We start from the raw sequence: 21,459 nt of genomic DNA on the forward strand, positions 1-21,459 counted from the left end.
AAATATATGGATAAACATATACTGTTTATAATAATTATTTATTTTTTCTCTATCCATTTAAAAATTCACACCTCTAAAACCCGAGTTCCGATACTCAAGTTGGGCACATCACAGATAGCTCATTGTGTACTTATGGACTTGTTAACAAACAAACTGAGGTACGAGAAATAAAAGTCATTCAACTGAATGATCTTTGCTCTATGAAACAAGGTATGTTTAACAACTGTCGCTTATTTTTTGAAATTAAACAAATGAATGTAAGTTTACTTATTTTCTCATAGTTTTGGTGGGTCACCATTTTACTTTACGTAATCACTTAAGTGCAATGAATTATGAATATCGTGAATGACTTTTATACAAAAGAAGAAGTAAATCTCGTGTGTGTATATTCTAATTAATAATACAGAGTAATTAACCGCTTTAACTTATTTCATTACGAACTCTTATAATCACGTGGCATATGTAGAACATTGCTAGTGGCAGGAATACTCAATTGATCTCACCGATTGTTTCTGTTTCACGCAAATTCCTAGACTTCTGTACTGGAAAATGGAGAATTTTCAGCATTATGGAAAGACAAGTCTCGGTTACAAAATAAGCACCTTTGTAGCAGTAGATTGTTTTCTTACCTTCTAGTTACTCAGGCTACAGCGTACACACAAAGTATGTTTCGTCAAAACACAAACAAGAACGACCATGGAATTCATCATGTTTCAACTTAAAATTCCGGATGGAAAATGGTTTTACTTACAAACAAGAAACCTTCATACTGGATCGTTCTACACATAGAAGTCGAAGCCTTCTTCTGTTATTCTCTTATGCATAGTAACAATAACCGATGATCTTTTGTAGACGATACGATGGCTTGAGTAATATTGAGTAATTTTATATTGTCCTTAATTGAAAGATATGTTTAGTATTGTGGTCATAAGATTGTTGTGTGTGCGCTTTGAACAATTCTTATGTTTCTTCTTTTGAAACACGTATTTATTAGATTTTAAATCTGTATTTTTGACTTTCTATCTATTCGTTATATGTTTATAATTATATTTCTAAATTGTTGTTTTATTATTTGATTTTTGTTTCCCTTACGTTCATATTAATACTCAAGGTGAGATTATCGACACAGAAACTGATAATGAAAGAAAACACTTCGTGTTGTAATAAGAACAAGCATGGCGTCAAATGGATCTCTCAAAGATTTTAATATACTGTTCTTAAGATTATTTTATTGTCTTGAGGGAACTTTTGATAAGAATATAGTTAAGGCTCAGATGTTAAAACTATTGGGAAAATTTTACTTTCGTTGAAATGTCCGAAAAAAATTGTTTTATCTTGATTTAATATCTTAATATTCTATTGCGACTCTACTTAAATGGATAGTTTGAAGAAAATATGAGATCCACGTATTCTTAAACTCTTATGTTGGAAAACTGGACTGTTATCAAATTGATATTACTCCTGTATTAGTTCGTTATGTGTGAACTTTGAATAATTTGCAAGAAAACAGGAGAAAACTGCAAGAAGAAAAGAATGAAAAGAAATGAAAAATATTTACTTTCGATAAACATGTTATGAATGGAAACAACATAAAAGTGAATTATTTAATGTAATTCTGAGTAAAGACGAATAGTCTCATATTACAGAGGACAATGGTAGTTTCTATACTTACTATTCTTTTTATATAGAAGAATTTCGAGCTGGTCTGATGCTTGGCTGTCGAGGCACTGATTAATCTTTGCTATAGTAATTCTGTCTGTTAAGTCACCATACATGAAGCTACAGCGACATGACTTCTGCATGACTTCTGCCCGATTGTAGCCCGCTATCTTACAGAAAGTGTCCGAGCAGTAAACTATAGGATAATCCACAATCTGGGCATTAGCCAGAAGAAAGCTGCAGTCAGCTGGGAAAATAGAAGAACAGAGAAGCTGTTAGTTTGTTGATTTTTTATATATTTTTCTTATTTTTATACGTCTAATGAAAGATGAGAATTCTTTATCAATATTGGTTCTCTAATTTCTTTGACTTAAAAATAAATTTAACAATTATAACGCAATGGTGCCAGTCTTTATCTAATTTTTATGTATTTAAGATGCAAAACATCACAATAAACGAGATTGGAACTTGAAATTTATAATTATCAGTTTATTAATAAATTTAAAATAGCTAAACATTAATATTAAAATTTTACAGTTTTCAAAATATTCCCTACTGACCATCTTATTAAAATGCCTCACCTAGTATCGGATTCGACCAATTTTTGATAACATTATAACCTAAATTCGATGTATTGCAAACTCTACAAAATACAAAAAGGTGACACATTCCGGTTTTGGCTGCTTTGTGGTAACTTTGTTAAAGGAAGCGGCCAAACAAGATACATGAAGAAGTCTATTGTATATCATGAGCCTGCACCATAGCTTCGGTTAGTCGTTAGTAGTTAGAGATTTACAACCATTCTTAGTAGTGTATGTGTATCCTTTCGATTGTCTCCGTTCGTAATGGTTGATGAAAGACATTTGTTAATAGTAAATAAAAAAAGACCTTTAGAAACAATGTTTACACTAGAAAGCCACTCACTGGTACGTCATTTTGAAAGTTGAAGATATCCATGCTTTTACATGTATATACTACAAATTAATCAGTCAATATTATGTAAGTGAGTGGTACATACTACAAATCAGTCAGTCCGTATTATGTAAATAAGTGGTATATATTATAAACTAATCACTGCATATTATCTACATAAGTGGTACATACTAAAATAAATCAGTTTATGTTGTTCATATATTTATTCTAACATCGTTCTCTACACTACTCCGAATCACCCAGTTTCTGAAATGTAGACGTAGGTTAATTTAAAATTGGTAAATAAAATTTGAGCTTTTATAATAATCAACGTTTCACCAACAGAAATGTTACGTGCTTGTTTGTAATTTGCCACATTCTTTGCCCATATATGTTACAATTATAAGAACCTAAATTAATTAATAATAGATTTTAATATCATAATATCCTTATCAAAAATAACCTAGCACTACTTAGAATAATCAGGTATATTATATGTCTTTCCGTTATTTGAACATAAGTAACCTTTATAAGAACCAAATTTCCCCGAAAGAAAATATTTTGAGAGTTAAGAAAAACAAACGACAAGCCGGAAGTCACTACAATTTCTTAAGCGTGTGACAACAGTTTTAATAATTATATTTTTTCTTATATACGTGATTAAATAAACATTACACCAATGGACAACAATTCATCAGTTTGTCACTACGAAATAATAGTGATAGTATCTCATACAACAAATAATAGTGATAGTATCTCATACAACAAATAATGGTGATAGTATCTCATACAACAAATAATAGCGATAGTATCTCATACAACAAATAATGATGATAGTATCTCATACAACAAATAATAGTGATAGTATCTCATACAACAAATAATGGTGATAGTATCTCATACAACAAATAATAGTGATAGTATCTCATACAACAAATAATGATGATAGTATCTCATACAACAAATAATAGTGATAGTATCTCATACAACAAATAATGGTGATAGTATCTCATACAACAAATAATAGTGATAGTATCTCATACACAAATAATGATGATAGTATCTCATACAACAAATAATAGTGATAGTATCTCATACAACAAATAATGATGATAGTATCTCATATAACAAATAATAGTGATAGTATCTCATACAACAAATAATGGTGATAGTATCTCATACAACAAATAATAGTGATAGTATCTCATACAACAAATAATAGTGATAGTATTTCATACAACAAATAATAGTGATAGTATCTCATACAACAAATAATAGTGATAGTATTTCATACAACAAATAATAGTGATAGTATCTCATACAACAAATAATAGTGATAGTATTTCATACAACAAATAATGGTGATAGTATCTCATACAACAAATAATAGTGATAGTATTTCATACAACAAATAATGGTGATAGTATCTTATACAACAAATAAGCTCGAAATCTTCTTACTCTATAATTAACTCCTAGCATGTTAAAAATCTAGAGTAAGTCATTAACCACAGGAATCGAGATTTTATCGAGAGTAATGACACCCAACAGAGAATATAGACGCCAGAGTCTTACATTACAATTTACTAGATTCTAGAGGTCGCCAGTCTGATAAGTTTGTTTTTGTTTTTTGTTTTTTGAATTTCGCACAAAGCTATTCGAGGGCTATCTGTGCTAGTCGTCCCTAATTTAGTAGCGTAAGACTAGAGGGAAGGCATCTAGTCATCACCACTCACCGCCAACTCTTGGGCTACTCTCTTACCAACGAATAGCGGGGTTGACCGTCACATTATAACACCCCCACGGCTGAAAGGGCGAGCATGTTTGGCTCGACGGGTCTGATAAGTACCCAATAAAGAAGTCAAGTGAGTAGTAATATATAAAACTAAACAGAATAAGCAAGGAAAAAGTGGCTTTTTACAAATAAAGTAGTGTATAAACGTCAAACTAACGTAGTGTGATTTGGCATCATATTCTAACAGCAGTTACGTGCAATCCAGGTCAGTTCAATGATTTGTATATTATACAAACCGCATTAGACTCTTCGAAAAACGTTTGGTGGTGTACTATATATTCTAAATAAATGGCCTAATTTTCTGTGCAAGACATTAAGGAGGTCGAACAATTTACGGAAATAATATTTTGTAACATTGAAGATATCGATTTGTTCATGTTTTGGAAGAAGATGGTCAACCATCTTACTATACTAACACACTTTAAATCAGATGAACCTTTAACTTTCACTAAATCATGTTAATATACGTTGACTGATCAAGAAGCTTTAGTTCTCTTTGTTAATAAACAGTAAATTAATGTCATGTACATTACTGAACCATCTACGTTAATACACTTTAAAGGTCTAGTATTGATGATCCAACTTTGTTAGAACACTTTGTCTCATCTAGAAAATGTGACATTCTAAATCAGTATACGTTGGGTTATGTAGAACATTTAACTTTCTATGATAATACATTTTGTTCACCTAGTAGCTCGAGTGTTATATCTCCCAACATTAAAATGTTCTAGCATTTAGATTAATAATTCTCGATTGGTTTGTTTAGTTTGTTTTGAAGTTTTGCGCAAAGCTACACGAGGGCTATCTGCGCTAGCCGTCCCTAATTTAGCAGTTAGTCATCACCACCCACCGCCAGCTTTTGGACTACTCTTTTACCAACGAATAGTAGAATTGACCGTCACATATAGAATTGACCGTCCCCACGACTGAATGGGGCAAGCATGTTTGGTGTGACTGGGATTCGAACCCGCGACCTTCGGATTACGAATCGAGTGCCTTAACCACCTGGCCATGCCGAGCCTAATAATTTTCGAATCAAGGGAAATATACTCAACAATTGTAGCAGTTATGGTAGATAGAATATAGATCAAATAGGTTGTTAAGACCAAAGATCGAAGAGACAATCATATCATAGACCATACTCTACTGTGTCGGGCATGAAATTCGTTTTTTCTGACATTACATTGACTTCTGCAAAGTCACTACCGACTCTTTCTGATGAGCTTTGCGTGCTAAAAAAACGGACACACCCAGTCATCATACAAACACGTGCTGACCATCAATACTTGAGACTGAAATATTTATACATGTCGTCAATTAAACTAGTTCTTTACTGATACAATGAGCAGGTGCATAAGGTGAAATAGATATATACATAGATTAGAAGTAAACACATATGACGTAAAGCTGAAGATGTGTCTTAGCGTATGAATTAAAGCAGTCATGAGCTGAAGAGAAAGTTGTCCTCCAACCATGCGTTAGATAACTTTTCAAGTAAAAAATTAGATGTTTACAAGGTAACACATGATATATAGTCAATTTTCAAGTAAAATAAAGAAGACGTTCCTACATATACATACTTCAGTATAAAATATGTAATACGGCAAATTACGGCTTGCATCCAGGTATGCATTTCTGCAACCGATCATGGTCTACTATACATAAATATCATTGGATGATGATTTCTGTATGTTCCACTTTAACCCAGCATGGCCAGGTGGTTAAAGGCTTTAGACTCGTAATCTGAAAGTTGCAGGTTTGAATCCCCATCACACCAAACACGCTCGTCCTATCAGCCGTGGGGTGCGTTATAAGTTACAATCAATTTCACTATTTGTTGGTAAAACAGTAGCCCAAGAGGTGGCTGTGGGTGATTATGACTAGCTGCCTTCCCTCTAGTCTTACACTGAAAATTAGGGACGGCTAGCGCAGAAAGCCTTCGTGCGGTTTTGTGCGAAATTTCAAAACAAACAAACAAATGTTCTACTTTACGAAACAAGCCAAAAAAAAGTTTCACTGTTAAAAACTGGCCATTTGTTATAAACAAGCACTTTGACAGGAAAGATAGCTACATATTTATGTATATATATATGCATGAGCGCGTGTTTTTTCATGATTTAGTCATGAGTCCACTTTCTGACTTTCATATTTGATTCATCCTATTGGTTAGTGGTAATTTTACAGACTTACAACGTTAAAATTCGAGGCTAGATTCTCCGCGGTGAACAGAGGACTGGTAGTCTTTTTTTTTTATTTCGCGCAAAGCTACTCGAGGGCTATCTGCGCTACTGGTTGTCTAATCTGTAGCTTTGTCCTAATGCAAACAAAGTTTCATGTTTTGTTATAAGTGTTAAAAAGTGACTGAAGGACCAGGTAACCAATATCGAGAGGTTCTTTGAACAAATATTTGTTTATTTATATTTAAGCACAAAGTTACAGAATAGGCCACCCGTTCAGTGCCCACCACTCATATCAGACTCGGATTTTTAGCGTGATAAGCTCTCAAACTTACCGTTAAGCCACCAGGGGTGAAGGGGATTTTTTGAGCGAGTGAACAATTAACAATATTTTAAAAAAGAAAAAAAAAGATTAGGCACCATTTTTTAACAACTTATATCTTACACAAATGTAAATAAACCTACAGTAAAGATTAATAAGAAATACCTAAACATTGATTACCTCACATAACTTACGTGGAGAAACGTTTTCTGTTATACATAAATACTGTATAATTAGCTGGAGAAAAGATGAGTGACGTTAAATACTGTTATAGATTTTGCATTTTGGAATGTATCAATCAGTACAACATCATTTTATTAAGCTGTTATAACTTTTACATCTTTACTTTTTTTAAGCATGCATGACTTGTCAATGATGTTTTTAAGTGGGAGGTTCAGAAAAACCACAATTAGGGTTTTTACGTTATCACTTACAAGACCGTAGCAATTTCAGCGGTTCAAAGAAACGGATGATATAACGGCATCATTTTTAAGCCCACATTTAACCCATACTGAGTCAATGTAAAATACATTTTTTTAAAATATCAAACCTATTTAGCCTACACTTAATCCATAATCAATTGATGTCAAATATGCTTCTTAAAACCAAACGTAGCCAACTCACCAAGTTAGCCTACAATCAAGCTGTGGTACGATAATGTAAGAATATACTTTTTGTTATTAAATCTTCCCCAACTCACCAAGTTATCCTACAATTAAGTTGTGGTAAGATAATGTAAGAATATACTTTTTGTTATTAAATCTACCACAACTCACCAAGTTAGCCTACAATCAAGATGTGGTAAGATAATGTAAGAATATACTTTTGTTATTAAATCTTTCCCAACTCACCAAGTTAGCCTACAATTAAGTTGTGGTAAGATAATGTAAGAATATACTTTTTGTTATTAAATCTTCCCCAACTCACCAAGTTATCCTACAATTAAGTTGTGGTAAGATAATGTAAGAATATACTTTTTGTTATTAAATCTACCACAACTCACCAAGTTAGCCTACAATCAAGATGTGGTAAGATAATGTAAGAATATACTTTTGTTATTAAATCTTTCCCAACTCACCAAGTTAGCCTACAATTAAGTTGTGGTAAGATAATGTCAGAATATACTTTTTGTTATTAAATCTACCTCAACTCACCAAGTTATCTGACACGATTTTTATCAAACTGAGCTGCTTGATCATTCCATAATCTGCTACATTGAAACTAAAAAGCAACCGAGGACTTTTTCCATAATTATCATATTTATATTCAGATGACTGATGTTTAGTCTTTAAAATACATAAAGTAGTAGTAACACATACTGTATTTTTCTCTTTAATGTACTGACTGTCAAAATGTTTCAAAATATCAGCAATGGCATATAAAGAAAGTTTCTTTTCATAGAAATAAATATTTATTAGTCCTCTTGCATATATATGTTAATCTATATAATTATATGTGGATAAGACATCAGATAAACCTTTTGGTAATGACGAAATAATTCTAACTTGTAATCAGCAGAAACCCACTTTCATAATTTGAAATAATTCTTCTATTAATGTCTCTTCCTATTGATCCATTTCGAAACATTCACAATATTAATTAAATGTATGAGCTTAGTGCAAATATATATGACAAATAATTGACGTCACAATCTGATTCCTGTAATTCTGTGCTTGCTGCATGCATTTAACTTTCTAGCTTTTTAAATAAATCCAGTAATGAAACAGTTTTATTGAAGCTAAGCCATTTCTTTTCTTCGCTTTCATGTCACTGTGCTATGGAATCAGTGGACAGATAACCAAAAACACCACATTTTCTGTTTTATTTTTGTTGTTAATACTAAAGCTTCAAAACAGGCTCTCGTTTCTTCTCACAGCTGGTATCAAAACCAGGTTTTTAGGGATATAAGTCCTCAGACATGGTTGTATAATTATACATTTCATTTTGTCGCTATAGCAAATTATGGCAACACAGTTATACAACGACACGTTTTATTCTGTTGCTATTGAAAATTATAGAACATATTTACAGAACGACACGCTTTATTTTGTTGGGTGCGACCTTTACAAGTCATTCATTTATAAGTAATTATCATTTTTCACATTCGAATAAGAAAGTTATCACAATCAAAATATACAGTTATTTATACTTTTATTAAAAGCCTTTTATACCATAATTAATTGTTTAAGTCTTCTTAAAATCCTTAAAACTATGTACTATAACTCGTGTTCTAATTACTTAGAAGATATATAATGTAAAATGATCTTTTATTAGCTGTTATTACGTATGAAAAGTGAGGTTTAACATGTAGCAAATGATACGATACAAACAATTGGTTTTTTAAACAAAGTATAGTACGACATTGTTTGAACAAATCGCACAGTTTGAGAAACCTATAACCGTAGGCATTATTCCTAGATATACACAAAATATAGATTTTTCTAAGTGTAATTAACCTTTGAACTTACCGGCGACACTTCGATTTAATCATTATTAGGACACTTCATACAACGAAAGAAAATCGATTTTTTTTTTGCTTCTAAAATTGATAGTTTAGTTTTCGAGATCTCGCATTAAAGTAAGTAGTTTATCTTGGATACCACGTGACTGAAAACAACCAACCATCTAATACTTGTTTTATAGTATTGGATATCTTGTTTACGACACTGATAATGAACAAACACAAACATCTTTACAAAAATAAGTTTGGTAAAGTATCGTATATATATATATATATTTGTGTGTGTGTGTGTGTAGATAGAGATGTCAGTTTTATCCAGGTTTATCACTGTAAATTAATTTTCTTATTCTTTTACTATACATTTGTTGAACAGGTTTAACAGCTTATAAGCTCTTTAGGCACAATAATTAAACTGAATATAACTACTGTGACTGAAGAGTAAAATGTACATATATAATTAGGTTTAACAAATGTGTAGTAAAGAGAATGAAATTCATGTTCAGTGAAAATCTAGATAAAGTAGATAGTAACGAGAAAGAAGTTAGGCTTTGCTTAACCAGATATACATACAGTATCATATTCACCATGTTCCACGAAAAGTATGCACCTACTGGATCGTAAGACTTGTCTTTTCTGTTTTTTTATTCTTTTTATTTTGCAATGAAACAAGATGCAATTAAAGACATTTCAGTTTCAATGAGGAATCAGAAGAAAGGATATTTAGGTTATTAGCAAGGTACATTTAGGTAATAACTTCTAGTAGGAGAGGTACTAGATATTTTCAATAAATATTACACGACCAAAACCTTCGCGACTACTCTGCTCTTGTCCATCAGTAGGGTATCTGTGCTGTTATCGATATTTTTGGTTCTAGACTTTACACTTAGTTGTTTGATGTCAAACTTAAACTTTTCTAAGAACTTGAAAATAATGTAGATGAGAAAACGTGAGCTGTCTTCCACAAGACAAATAAAAAATCGAATTTCCTTTAAACATTCATTTTTACAAGAGTAAGTTATTTTATATACTTTTTACCGTTAAATTTTTATCAAATTTTCAATATCTAATTTTTAATCGCTTTAAAAATACAAGAATTTATCTAAATACTTTGATAAAAAGTAATACAATTGGGAAGTAGGATATTTCAATCATACATTCACTTCTACTGTCAGAAAAATTAAACGTATTTCGTTATATACTAATGTTTATAGAAAAACTTTGAAGGTATTACATAGCCTAAACTGTTTGAACAAATGAAAACAGGAATGCTTAAAAACGATGCGTAATCCATGAAAACATTTTTATTGCTACACAAAAACAAGTGTAAGACTGCTCGGTTTCAGTTAATAAAGTCGTGGTCTCGAATCTTGCGTTTCACAATCGCATCTCTGTGAAACGTCTCACCAACAGATATATATATATATATATACGGCAAATCATCAAGAAACGTTGGTACACAAGATAAAAAACGTAAACACGCAGAAAACATCTAGTTGTTAAAGCTTCAAGTAGTTTAAACGGTTAAAACAAAACCATTAGTTATAATTACTTTTCAGGTATTGTGTAAAGTTATATTGCTGGTAATCGTGGGTATTTATGCGTTGGAAGATATGAATAATAAAAGAGTTAAAGCTGGGAATGCGCATATTGAGGATTTGACGTGCGTGTAGAAATAAATAATACTGGTACGATCGAAAAAGGTATTGTAAGTAATGTACACGATAAAAGAGATAATCTAGAGTAATCGTCTTTTCTTGAAAAACATTATCCTAAGTCATTTTAGGTTCAGAACAGATTACTTAGGTGATGTTTATTTTGGAATAAGTAATTCAGGTAATGAGCATTGATTTGCATTTTGGAAAATGTAATGTAGGTAACGTCAATACTGAAAAATTTAATTTTAGGTAATGTGCATGTTTAGAGATGTTTGGTTTGGTTCGTTTTAAATTTCGCGCAAAGTTACACGAGGGCTATCTGCACTAGCCGTCCCTAATTTAGCAGTGTAAGTAAGACTAGAGGAAAGGCAGCTAGTCATCACCACCCACCGCCAACTCTTAGACTACTCTTTTACCAACGAATAGTGGGATTGAAAGTCACATTATAACGCCTACACAGTTGAAAGGGCGAGCCTGTTTAGTGTGACGGGGATTCGATATATAAAGAGATAAAAAAGAGTTCCTGTTAAAATATATACATTAGGTAATGCTTATGACAGAAAAGAAATAAGCCAGATAACGTCACGTTGACAAAGATATTCCAGTTACGACGTGTTTAGTTATTGAGAAGTAATCCCACGAATGTTCATATTGATAGAGGGAATTCAAATAACGTACATGTTGAAAAATATATTGTAATTAAAATGCTTCTGAGGAGAAATATTTAGGTGATCGTCACTGTTTAACAACATAACGTTCAATGCATTGTGTAGTTTATAAGTATCGTAGTTTTCCAGTATAATTGTAAGTGACAGACCGTACCGAAAATAGTGGTGATTATTGTTTAATCAAACAGTTACAGCAAATCTTTCCATGAAACTTGTCTTTTCTTGTCATACAGGTCAATTTATTGTATATTGGGCCCGGCATGGCCAGGCGGGTTAAGGCGTTTGACTCGTAATCTGAGGGTCGCAGGTTCGAATCCTGGTCGCACCAAACATGCTCGCCCTTTCAGCTCTGGGGACGTTATAATCTGACGGTTAATCCCACTATTCGTTGGTAAAAGAGTAGCCCAAGAGTTGGATTCCCTCTAGTATTACACTGCTAAATTAGGGACGGCTAGCGCAAATAGCCCTCTTGTAGCTTTGCGCGAAATTCCAAAACAAACAATATTTTATAATATAATATTGTGTATAATTAGTTTTAAAGAATCGATCAAAGGTAACAGAAAAGGTTCAATATTGATTTTCTTATTGCGTTTCGCTCAACACACTAGATGGTTAACTGTTGTGCGTTAATTATACAAAGGGTGTGGTGTTAAAATAAGAAATATATTAACCACAATTCTTCTAAAATATGTTTGTCATTAGTTCACGAGTTTTTCCAGTCCATTTTGATAAATATATTATGGTGAGGAAGGTTTAATAATACTAGTGTAACAGTAACTGAGAGGAATAGTGGCGCAGTTGGTTTTAAAATAGGAGAGGTATGTAGAATTATACAAGGGATTTTTATATACGTTAAAATACAGGGTGAGTCAAAATTATGTATAAGCACTTTAAATAGCCGTATTTCGTAGAGAGTGTGATCAATATGAACAACATCTTGTCTATTTTACAGCTAAAATGTACACTTAATTCTACAAAAAGATGTTTAACTGCCAAGGAATAGTATGTGGGTGGGTTTGTTTTGTTTTGAATTTTCGCGCAAAGCTACTTAAGGGCTATTTGCGCTAGCCGTCCCTAATTTAGCAGTATAAGACTAGAAGGAAGGCAGTTAGTCATCACCATCCACCGCCAACTCTTGGGATATTCTTTTACCAACAAATGGTGGGATTGACCGAACATTATAACGCCCCCACGGCTGAAAGGGCTAGCATGTTTGGTGTGACAGGGATTCGAACCCGCGACCATCGGATTATTTTGAGCCAACTGCCTTAACCACCTGGCCTTGTCGGGTCATGTGGATAGGACTATCATCTCTTGGAGTAATCGGATTTTATAGGTTCAACGATACTGTATTAGACAGAGATATCTGGATTTGTTAATAAATGATGCAGTTCTCTCAATAAGAAACATGCTTTGGTGTAATTTCAACGGGATTTTTAACCCCCGTACCTACCTGGATAGTAAATTTCCCAAGACATGTCTAATGATACCTTAAAATATCGTTAAATAAAATTAATTAATCTTCTGTTGTCGATATAAGTACACATTACAAATTGTTAGGCCTAGCAGAAATAAGATTTCAGTTATTGTTTTCAAGTCTTAAATCTATCATCAGAAGTAGAAATTATTTAACAGCACTTAATGGGTGGGGCGCATCATAAAATATAGTGTACGCTAAAATCTGCGTTTACTCCTATCACCATCGCGCACTCTACCCAAACTATTTTAATTCAACTCACCAGTTACGTCGGTGTTAAGCATGCGTTTCAATTTTAAGGTAGAAATGAGTATATCTACCATTAACATTCTTTATCCACCACCAATTCTATTCTTGAAAAACTTTTCTGTTGTGTTCGAATAGGAATGTTTCGACAAACTATAATAATAAAAAACAAAGACTTTCTAGTGCTCACTGTGAAGATTTTAGTGTGAAAGTGACAACTATCGAGAACTGCAGAAACGCCATCAAACAAGTTGATGTTTGTGTAATCGTAAAACTCATATGTCATTCGAAAACAATTTAAAAAAGTGAACATTTTTCTAAATAAAACGATTTTTTTTGTAACTGCATGGAAAAATTGTTCTGACTGTGGGCTTTAGTCATACACAACTCATTGCATGAAATTGATTCAATGTACAGAGCTGAAAATATTATATACATTTGTTGATATAAACTGTAATGTTTTATATATCGTAAAAGTGGTACCGTTTATGAAAAAAAACCAAAAAAACAACAATTTTTATAAAAATTCCAGTGTCTCAGTACTATATTTACAAATGACACCAATAAAAATGTAATAAAAACTTCACATACAGCCCTAGTGAAAGCCATGTTCCTCTTGTGACAATAGCACTTTTATTTTAAATTGTGTTCTATTATAAAGAAATGGTTCCTGCACATACCACAGCTATCTTGAATAGATCTTAAATACCTAAAGTTGTAATTTTTTTTGTGTTTTCTTGAAGCAAAGCCACATCTGGCTATTTGCTGAGCTCACCGAGAAGAATCGAACGCCTGATTTTAGTGTTGTAAATCCGTAGACTTACCGCTGTACTAGAGAGGGACATTTTTGTTTGTTTGTGGTGCCATTCAACAGATGTTTGGCCAGGTGGTTAGGGCGTTCGACTCGTAATCTGAGAGTTTCAGGTTCGAATCCCCATCACACCAAACATGCTCGTCCTTTCAGCCGTGGAGGGTGTTATAAGTTCAATCAATCCCACTATTCGTTGACGAAAAAGTAGCCCAAGTGTTGGCGGTGGGTGGTGATGACTAGCTGTTTTCCCTTTAGTCTTACACTTCCAAATTAGGGACGGCTAGCGCATATAGCCTTCATGTAGCTTTGCGCGAAATTAAAGAAAACAAACAATAGATATCACAGGAGTTTGGTTACATAAAAAAAGATACTGACATGCACACCACGTCCATTATAGTAAAGTTAAAGCGAATTGGAGGATGTCATATGGAAAGTTAGGGCATTTGTAATCCAAATGCTTCATTAAAAGTATCAGACAACACGATCCAATATTTTACTTAGGATAACTACGGGAACTCAATATGTATCGGAAACTAGTTCAACAGCCAAGGTCAGAAAGTACTGTAGAATATAATTTGAGAAAATTGAAATCGTAAGAAGCGAATAATTAAATGTCCAGAGTAGCTTAAATTATCAAGATAATGCAATATTTTTATCCTACTGAAAACCATTTATTCGTTCTAATTCTAATCAAAATCGCCCAAACTAATTCATTTAAATATATACTTTTTTATATATAATTACAACTGTTTGGCAGAATATCGTGCTTTTCCTATCTTAAAATAAACAGATGAAAGAGATGGTAATAACGTTCATGAGCATTTATTATAAAAATTAATTAAGCAAACAATTTCAAACTAAAAGCAAGAGGGCCACCTAAATAAAACTTGTTCCTGAGATTATTTATAAATTTAGTCATATCCAGTAGGCAGAAAAAGAGTGAATTATGAATAAAACATTTCAAAAAAAGGGAGTAAGTGTTTCTTGGAGCCATTTCATTAGGAAAGGAGTTAGCTTGGTCAGAGATTTAAAAATGTATATAATACTAACCAGTAGAGAACTCTCGAGACATTTCATCTGGAAAACTGTTACTCTTTTAGCTATGAAATGTAATATAACATAGATACTAAGATATTTTAAAATACTGAAACCTAATTAACTGAAAATTATCTAATAAAAACTGCAGACGATCATATTTATTATTACTAGTCTTCTCACCGATCACACACTAAACTCAGAAAAACACATGTTATAATTAATGATATATCGTACAAGAAACTCAGCCAAACACATGTTATAATTAATGATATATCACACACTAAACTCAGACATACACGTTATAATTAATAATATATCACACACTAAACGCAGACAAACACATTATAATTAATGTTATATTTTGAGAAGAATTATTTTGTTGCTAGTTTTTACTACTTTATAATCTATCATATATATTATTATGTCTTCATGTAAAGCTCTAAGTGTTGTAAATGCAAATATATTCTAAAAGCATTTGCTACGAATTGCAGATACGACCCCTATATAGTTGAACTGAGTTTGAAGTATCTCGTAATGAGTTTTCTTTGATAGATTGTTTAGGCAGAGTGTTCATGATGAAACTTTGTAGAATGAACGGCAACTGCCTGTTCTGGAGACACAAGTGTAGAGGACGACGTTTCGAAAGTCTTCCGCCTTTCGTCTTCTACACTTGTGTCTCCACAAAAGGCAGTTGCCGTCCTTACTACAAAGTTTCATTTCATAATGAGGTTTACATGGTTTTAGATAAAAACCACGTAAAGAATAGAAATTGTAAACAGTAAACATGCCAACACTTTTTTTAACTTCATTAGGTTTGGAAAAATATAAATTTCACTGCACTTAACACAATTGCATCCATGAATATATTTAACTAGCGGGAAGCAATACATATATATAAGATATATGAGGAGTCTATAGCCAAAATGTAAAGGCAACTCCAATTGTCTATCAGAAACTCAAGTACAGAACAACCTGTACAGTAACTGAACGTTTTAAATAAATCTAAATTTATAAGGTTATAAAGTAATAGTTGTTTTTATAAAGAATATTTAAGAAACATATGTAGAAATGATATTAATGAGTCAAAATATACAATGATGTTATTAATAATGCAAAATAAAACAATACATAGAGGTGCTATTAACGTGGCAAAATATTATATAATCTTGTTATTGAAGAGACAAAAATAGAAGTGTTTTGAAACGTCAGCAGTGAGGTCTATTTGCCATGTTATTTCCATGCCAGGTCAATTTACGGTGACTGAAAGTTTTATATTTAGAAATACCAGGCTGAAGTGTTTTTAATTAATATAACTGAATGGACTTTCAAGTGTGAAAAACATAAATAATTAAATTATTTTTAGATACTATTGTAAACATTTCAACATCAGTGACATTGCGCGTTACCTGAAGATGGAGTTTGATTCTATAAACGCATAACTCAGCTGGTTTTACCAGAGCATTCACCCAGTTTTTGTTTGTTTGTTTTGATTTTTTGAATTTCGCACAAAGCTACTCGAGGGCTATCTGTGCTAGCCGTCCCTAATTTAGTAGTGTAAGACTAGAGGGAAGGCAGCTTGTCATCACCACCCACCGCCAACTCTTGGGCTACTCTTTTACCAACGAATAGTGGGATTGACCATCACGTTATAACGCCCCCACAGCTGAAAGGGCGAGCATGTTTAGTGCGACCGGGATTCGAAACCGCGACCCTCAGACTCGCACGCCTTAACACGCTTGGCCATGCCGGGCCCTCAGGTTTTGAAACAAGTAGCCAGATTTATTACAAAAAACAACCACGTTTGTAGGAAAAAACAGTTAGATGTGTATTAGAATTACTTGAGAGCTTCCCAGGAATTTTGAGGTAATGAGAAAAGTTTCATAAGCTTTCCTTTTTACAATAAATAACTAGCTTCGAAAACGCAAGAAAATGTTATTCTTGCGAGACCTTTCTCATGTTAAAGAAAACAAACCAATGTTATCCTTTGATATTTATGCACAATTTCCTATACAGGAAACAACAGCCTACTGTAAATGAAGAAATCAAAAACATTGTGTAATTAATAATAAAAATCAAAATTATTATTTGACGAAGAACCCACATTTAGAAAATAAAGTTTGTAGACGACTTGAATGGGTAACGAAAAAAATTGTGTTGCAAGTTTCAAAAATAAACGTTTCGACAAATTTTTCTCATCGTCAGGTTATAAAGACACACTCGAGTTTCGAAACATTGTTCATCTGTTACTTACAATAAAGCTCCTTTTATTATTTATTCAAGTCGTCTAAAAACCTTAAAATGATTGTTGTTGATAAAATGGAAAATATTTAAACTATTTAAATAATAAAAAAAATCAATTCTTTCTACTGACGATACTTCGAAGAAACATCCATTAGCAATAAATGTCGTTAATAAAAACTTGAAAGAGTGAATTTCTTCCAATAAGTAGTAATTTTTGCTAATGAACATTATAATTTTTTTCATTGAATTACGTCACTTTTATAGAAGTAAATTCAGGATCTTAAACTTTTAAAGGTAAAAAGATTTTAATTGATTTAAATGTCTGTTTTGTTAGGTCTTAGTTCTCCAACTTGTTTAGGCCCGGCATGGCCAGCTGGTTAAGGCACTCGAGTCGTAATTGGAGGGTGGCGGGTTCGAATTCCCGTCACACCAAACATGCTCGTCCTTTCAGCCGTGGATGGCGTTATAAGTTACAATCAATCCTACTATTCGTTGGTAAAAGAGTAGGTCAAAAGTTGACGGTGGGTGGTGATGACTAACTGCTTTCCCTCTAGTCTTATACTACTAAACTAGGGACGACTAGCGCAGATATCTCCCGTGTAGCTTTGCGCGAATTCAAAACAAAACAAACAAGTTTTTCAAGAAAACAAGTTATTGCTCAGACACTTGTTGTGACAGTCTATTCAAACCAGTATAATGCAGAACAAAAAGTTACAAGCTACAAACGATTATTTAGTAAAATGAAAAAAAAAAAAAGAATTTTCTTGAAATTTTTATGTCATCGCATTTAACACGTGTCGAGTATTTTTTCCCCTGCAATACACAGGTGCTTGCGTCGATGTTGTAATAAAGGATATTTTCAATGTATTAATTTAAATATTATCTATAAGGTACACGACTTTAAAAGTAGACTTAGAATATCTAGATCGAGAAATCAGTGGATAAAAAGTTAGTGAACTTTTCATTAAGAAATTACTGAATAGTGATTGAAGACAGTGTGTGAAAGACCGAGTCGCCAGCCAATCGAGAGAATATTTATGAAGTAAAGTAATTCAGTAAGTTTCAGACGTTATCTAACAATTCCTGTTAGGCGATATTGTTATATTGGTATGTTAAGCCTACAGTAGTTTCAAGATTTTATGTTGAAAACTTTGAGAATAGGCCTAAAACGTCCGTGAAAGTGAACATAGCTGATAGCAAGTTCTTTGATAAAGTAAATTAATTTCTTATCATTACGTGGACTGAATTTTGTATTATTTTCACAAAAATAATAACCCTATCAACTAAAGAACATGTTACAACAATACTATGAAAGCGGGATCGCATTTAATTTTCATTAATCTTATTTTTGCTACAAGTTAAACTTTATTCTAATGAGCAATGAAGCTAGAGCTTTCATAAGGAGTGATTAACATGTATGTTATGTATTCACCACCATCACAAACAGCATACATAGTTTCTTTAGCAATATGACACCAGCTGGATTTGAACTTGTACATCACATTCATACTTATAGTGTAGTTGATCATCACGGACTCGAAACCGTTTTAATTTTCGTGCAGCCAGACGACAAATAATTGTGAGAGAAATGTTATCAACCCCTCAACATACAAGGAAACAGTGAATGAGAATTTATATCAATTTATCAATTAATTTCAATGAATAGCTGCGTGAAATATTTGGATAGTGAGATCAAATAGTCCAGTAACTTCTGTTGATCGTGCATGGTATTGGATGTAGTGGACATGCCAAAACGAGGATTTTTGGATGACTGATAATGCATAATAAGATTGCATAAATATATTAGATCGAATCTGTTGAAATATCAAGCCATACACTGAGTCAAAACTAAGGTTCAATAACATGGTTACAGGAGAATATAGCAGCTTATGTGGCCTGATTTATGCCATTTATATGACAACAAATATTAAACCATGAATGCAACAGATTTATAACAGTATCCTCATGAATACATTCAGTAGACGTCTACTAAGTAGGGTGTTGTGGCATTACTTATGTATGACAGCCATACTGGCTCTCACAAAAGCAGTGCCATTAAAGAAAACCTGCACTGACTTTTACAGTAGCTTCGCCAATCCTACAGTCTTCAGAGGTTTTCATGGCTTAGAGCCAAGGATGACTCAGTGATCCTTAGCTGCAAACATCATCAGATGTTGTGGTCAAGTATCATCTAGTGTTACCTATGAAACTATCCACAACCTGTCACATGTACTAGTTCATACACATGGCAAGAATACTATCCGAATTCAATAACTTCAAGTTAATTTAAAACATTTGCTTCAACTGGTATTATAGGTGTTGGAGTAAACACTTGTATGTTGTTCAAGTCCTAAGTAAGAATTAGTAGATTTTATTCTATCCTATCATCAAAAAGGTGTCTAGAAGGCCAGCCAGGAAAAGTGAAGCATTAACAGATTTTAATTATCTAGCCTCAAGTCGATACTTACTACAATGGGTGAAATTCCTATATCAGAAGGTAGGTTGATTCACATAACAAAACCTACAAAAACATAGTATGATAGGTGTTTACGGCTTTATAAAAATCACACGAACTTGCTTTCTTGGTGGATATTGAATCTGCCAGAAATGTGTTTTATCATGCAAAGCCACAGCTCGAACCCTTAAGAACTGACATTTGAAAGAAGTTAATTGCAATTTTGCGAAAAGTAATGAAATTTTAGCCCAAGTAATTCCAGAAATAATAGATTGCATTATTTCATGCAATAATGAAAGCCACATATGAAACGTTGTTTTGTCCATGCATGAAGAAGGGCTTGGTTGAACTATAATAAATCTGAGAGAAAGACACATTTTGGTAGTAGTATACTCTTACAGAATATGAGATGCAGGTACAACGTTACAATATCAAAATAATTCTGTACACTCTCATGGAGAATAAACAGCTGGAAGCTAGATGTATATGTTATACAACTGTGGTAACATTGTACTCATATTTGAAATTACAGGTTATATAGCTTCTTGGATTTTTGACTGAAGATCGTAACAATAATGCTGATATAGGTTAGCAAAGAAAAAATAATTAAAATACTGGCTAATCACATGAATCATAAGACCATCGGATAGTGCTTGGTTATAGTCTGTGATTGTTATTATCAAGGGATAAAATTCATCATAAGGATATGTTTTGGCATAAGGTGGGTAAATGCGGTAATTGAATTCATTTAGCTCTATATTCTTTAAAGAAATCCAACTGATTCAGAACTTTACATTTTATATCTGGCTACTGGCGGGTCAAGCTTCTTGATAAAGAAAGAAAACTTGAGATTAATTATAACACTCGAACCATACTGACTTTTGCATTATGTCTGTCAGACATTGTAATATTCCAGCTATTGTCATGATTTCAGCGAGAAAGATAAAATATGTGTCAGTGATACGCTTGTGTCAGAAACATATTTCAGACAGCTGTTTAAAATAATCTTCTAGAAAATAAGAGAAACAAGTTTGGAACTGAAACCTGGAAGTTGTGAAATTAAACGACATGAAAGTATTATTTTTGGAGTATTATCAACATTATGTGGCCAACGTTTTTAAGATAGTCACATTACTTTATACATTCCTTAAAACTCAGTTACATGTTGGATGGACTGTTATTTTACTTACTAAGATGTGCTTTAATTCTTGCGCTATTATTAACTTATCCAAGGTTACACCGTCCATGTACATACGGATATAAGTGGTAATGGAATAATAGCAGTACTTTTGCTTTGATAAAACGTGATTAAGTATGGTACCTCTACTTTAGACAGCCGCTAAATGTTATTATTGCTCACAAACGAAAGAATTGGTTGAAGATGTGTTGTTTATCAAGTACCACTGACACTACCTATATCACTTAAACAGGTGATGAATTTTAATAAAATGGAAGGTATGATTGCATATTGCATCATAGCATTGCAAGAGCACACCTTCATATAGCACACAAAATGATGCAACAGCAAATAAATTTATATGGG

General features: G+C 32.7%; 1 protein-coding gene across 1 annotated transcript in view; it reads right to left on the reverse strand.

Annotated features, from left to right (window-relative positions):
- LOC143224220 (potassium voltage-gated channel protein eag-like) overlaps positions 1 to 21,459 on the reverse strand; it is a 98,106-nt gene that overhangs the window by 38,757 nt on the left and 37,890 nt on the right. The window contains exon 2 of the mRNA XM_076452642.1: positions 1,673 to 1,906. Within this exon, the coding sequence (XP_076308757.1) occupies positions 1,673 to 1,906 (234 nt within the window). The remainder of the gene's footprint in view (positions 1 to 1,672; positions 1,907 to 21,459) is intronic.

Source organism: Tachypleus tridentatus, chromosome 8 (assembly GCF_004210375.1).
Source record: "Tachypleus tridentatus isolate NWPU-2018 chromosome 8, ASM421037v1, whole genome shotgun sequence".
Lineage (NCBI taxonomy): Eukaryota > Metazoa > Arthropoda > Merostomata > Xiphosura > Limulidae > Tachypleus > Tachypleus tridentatus.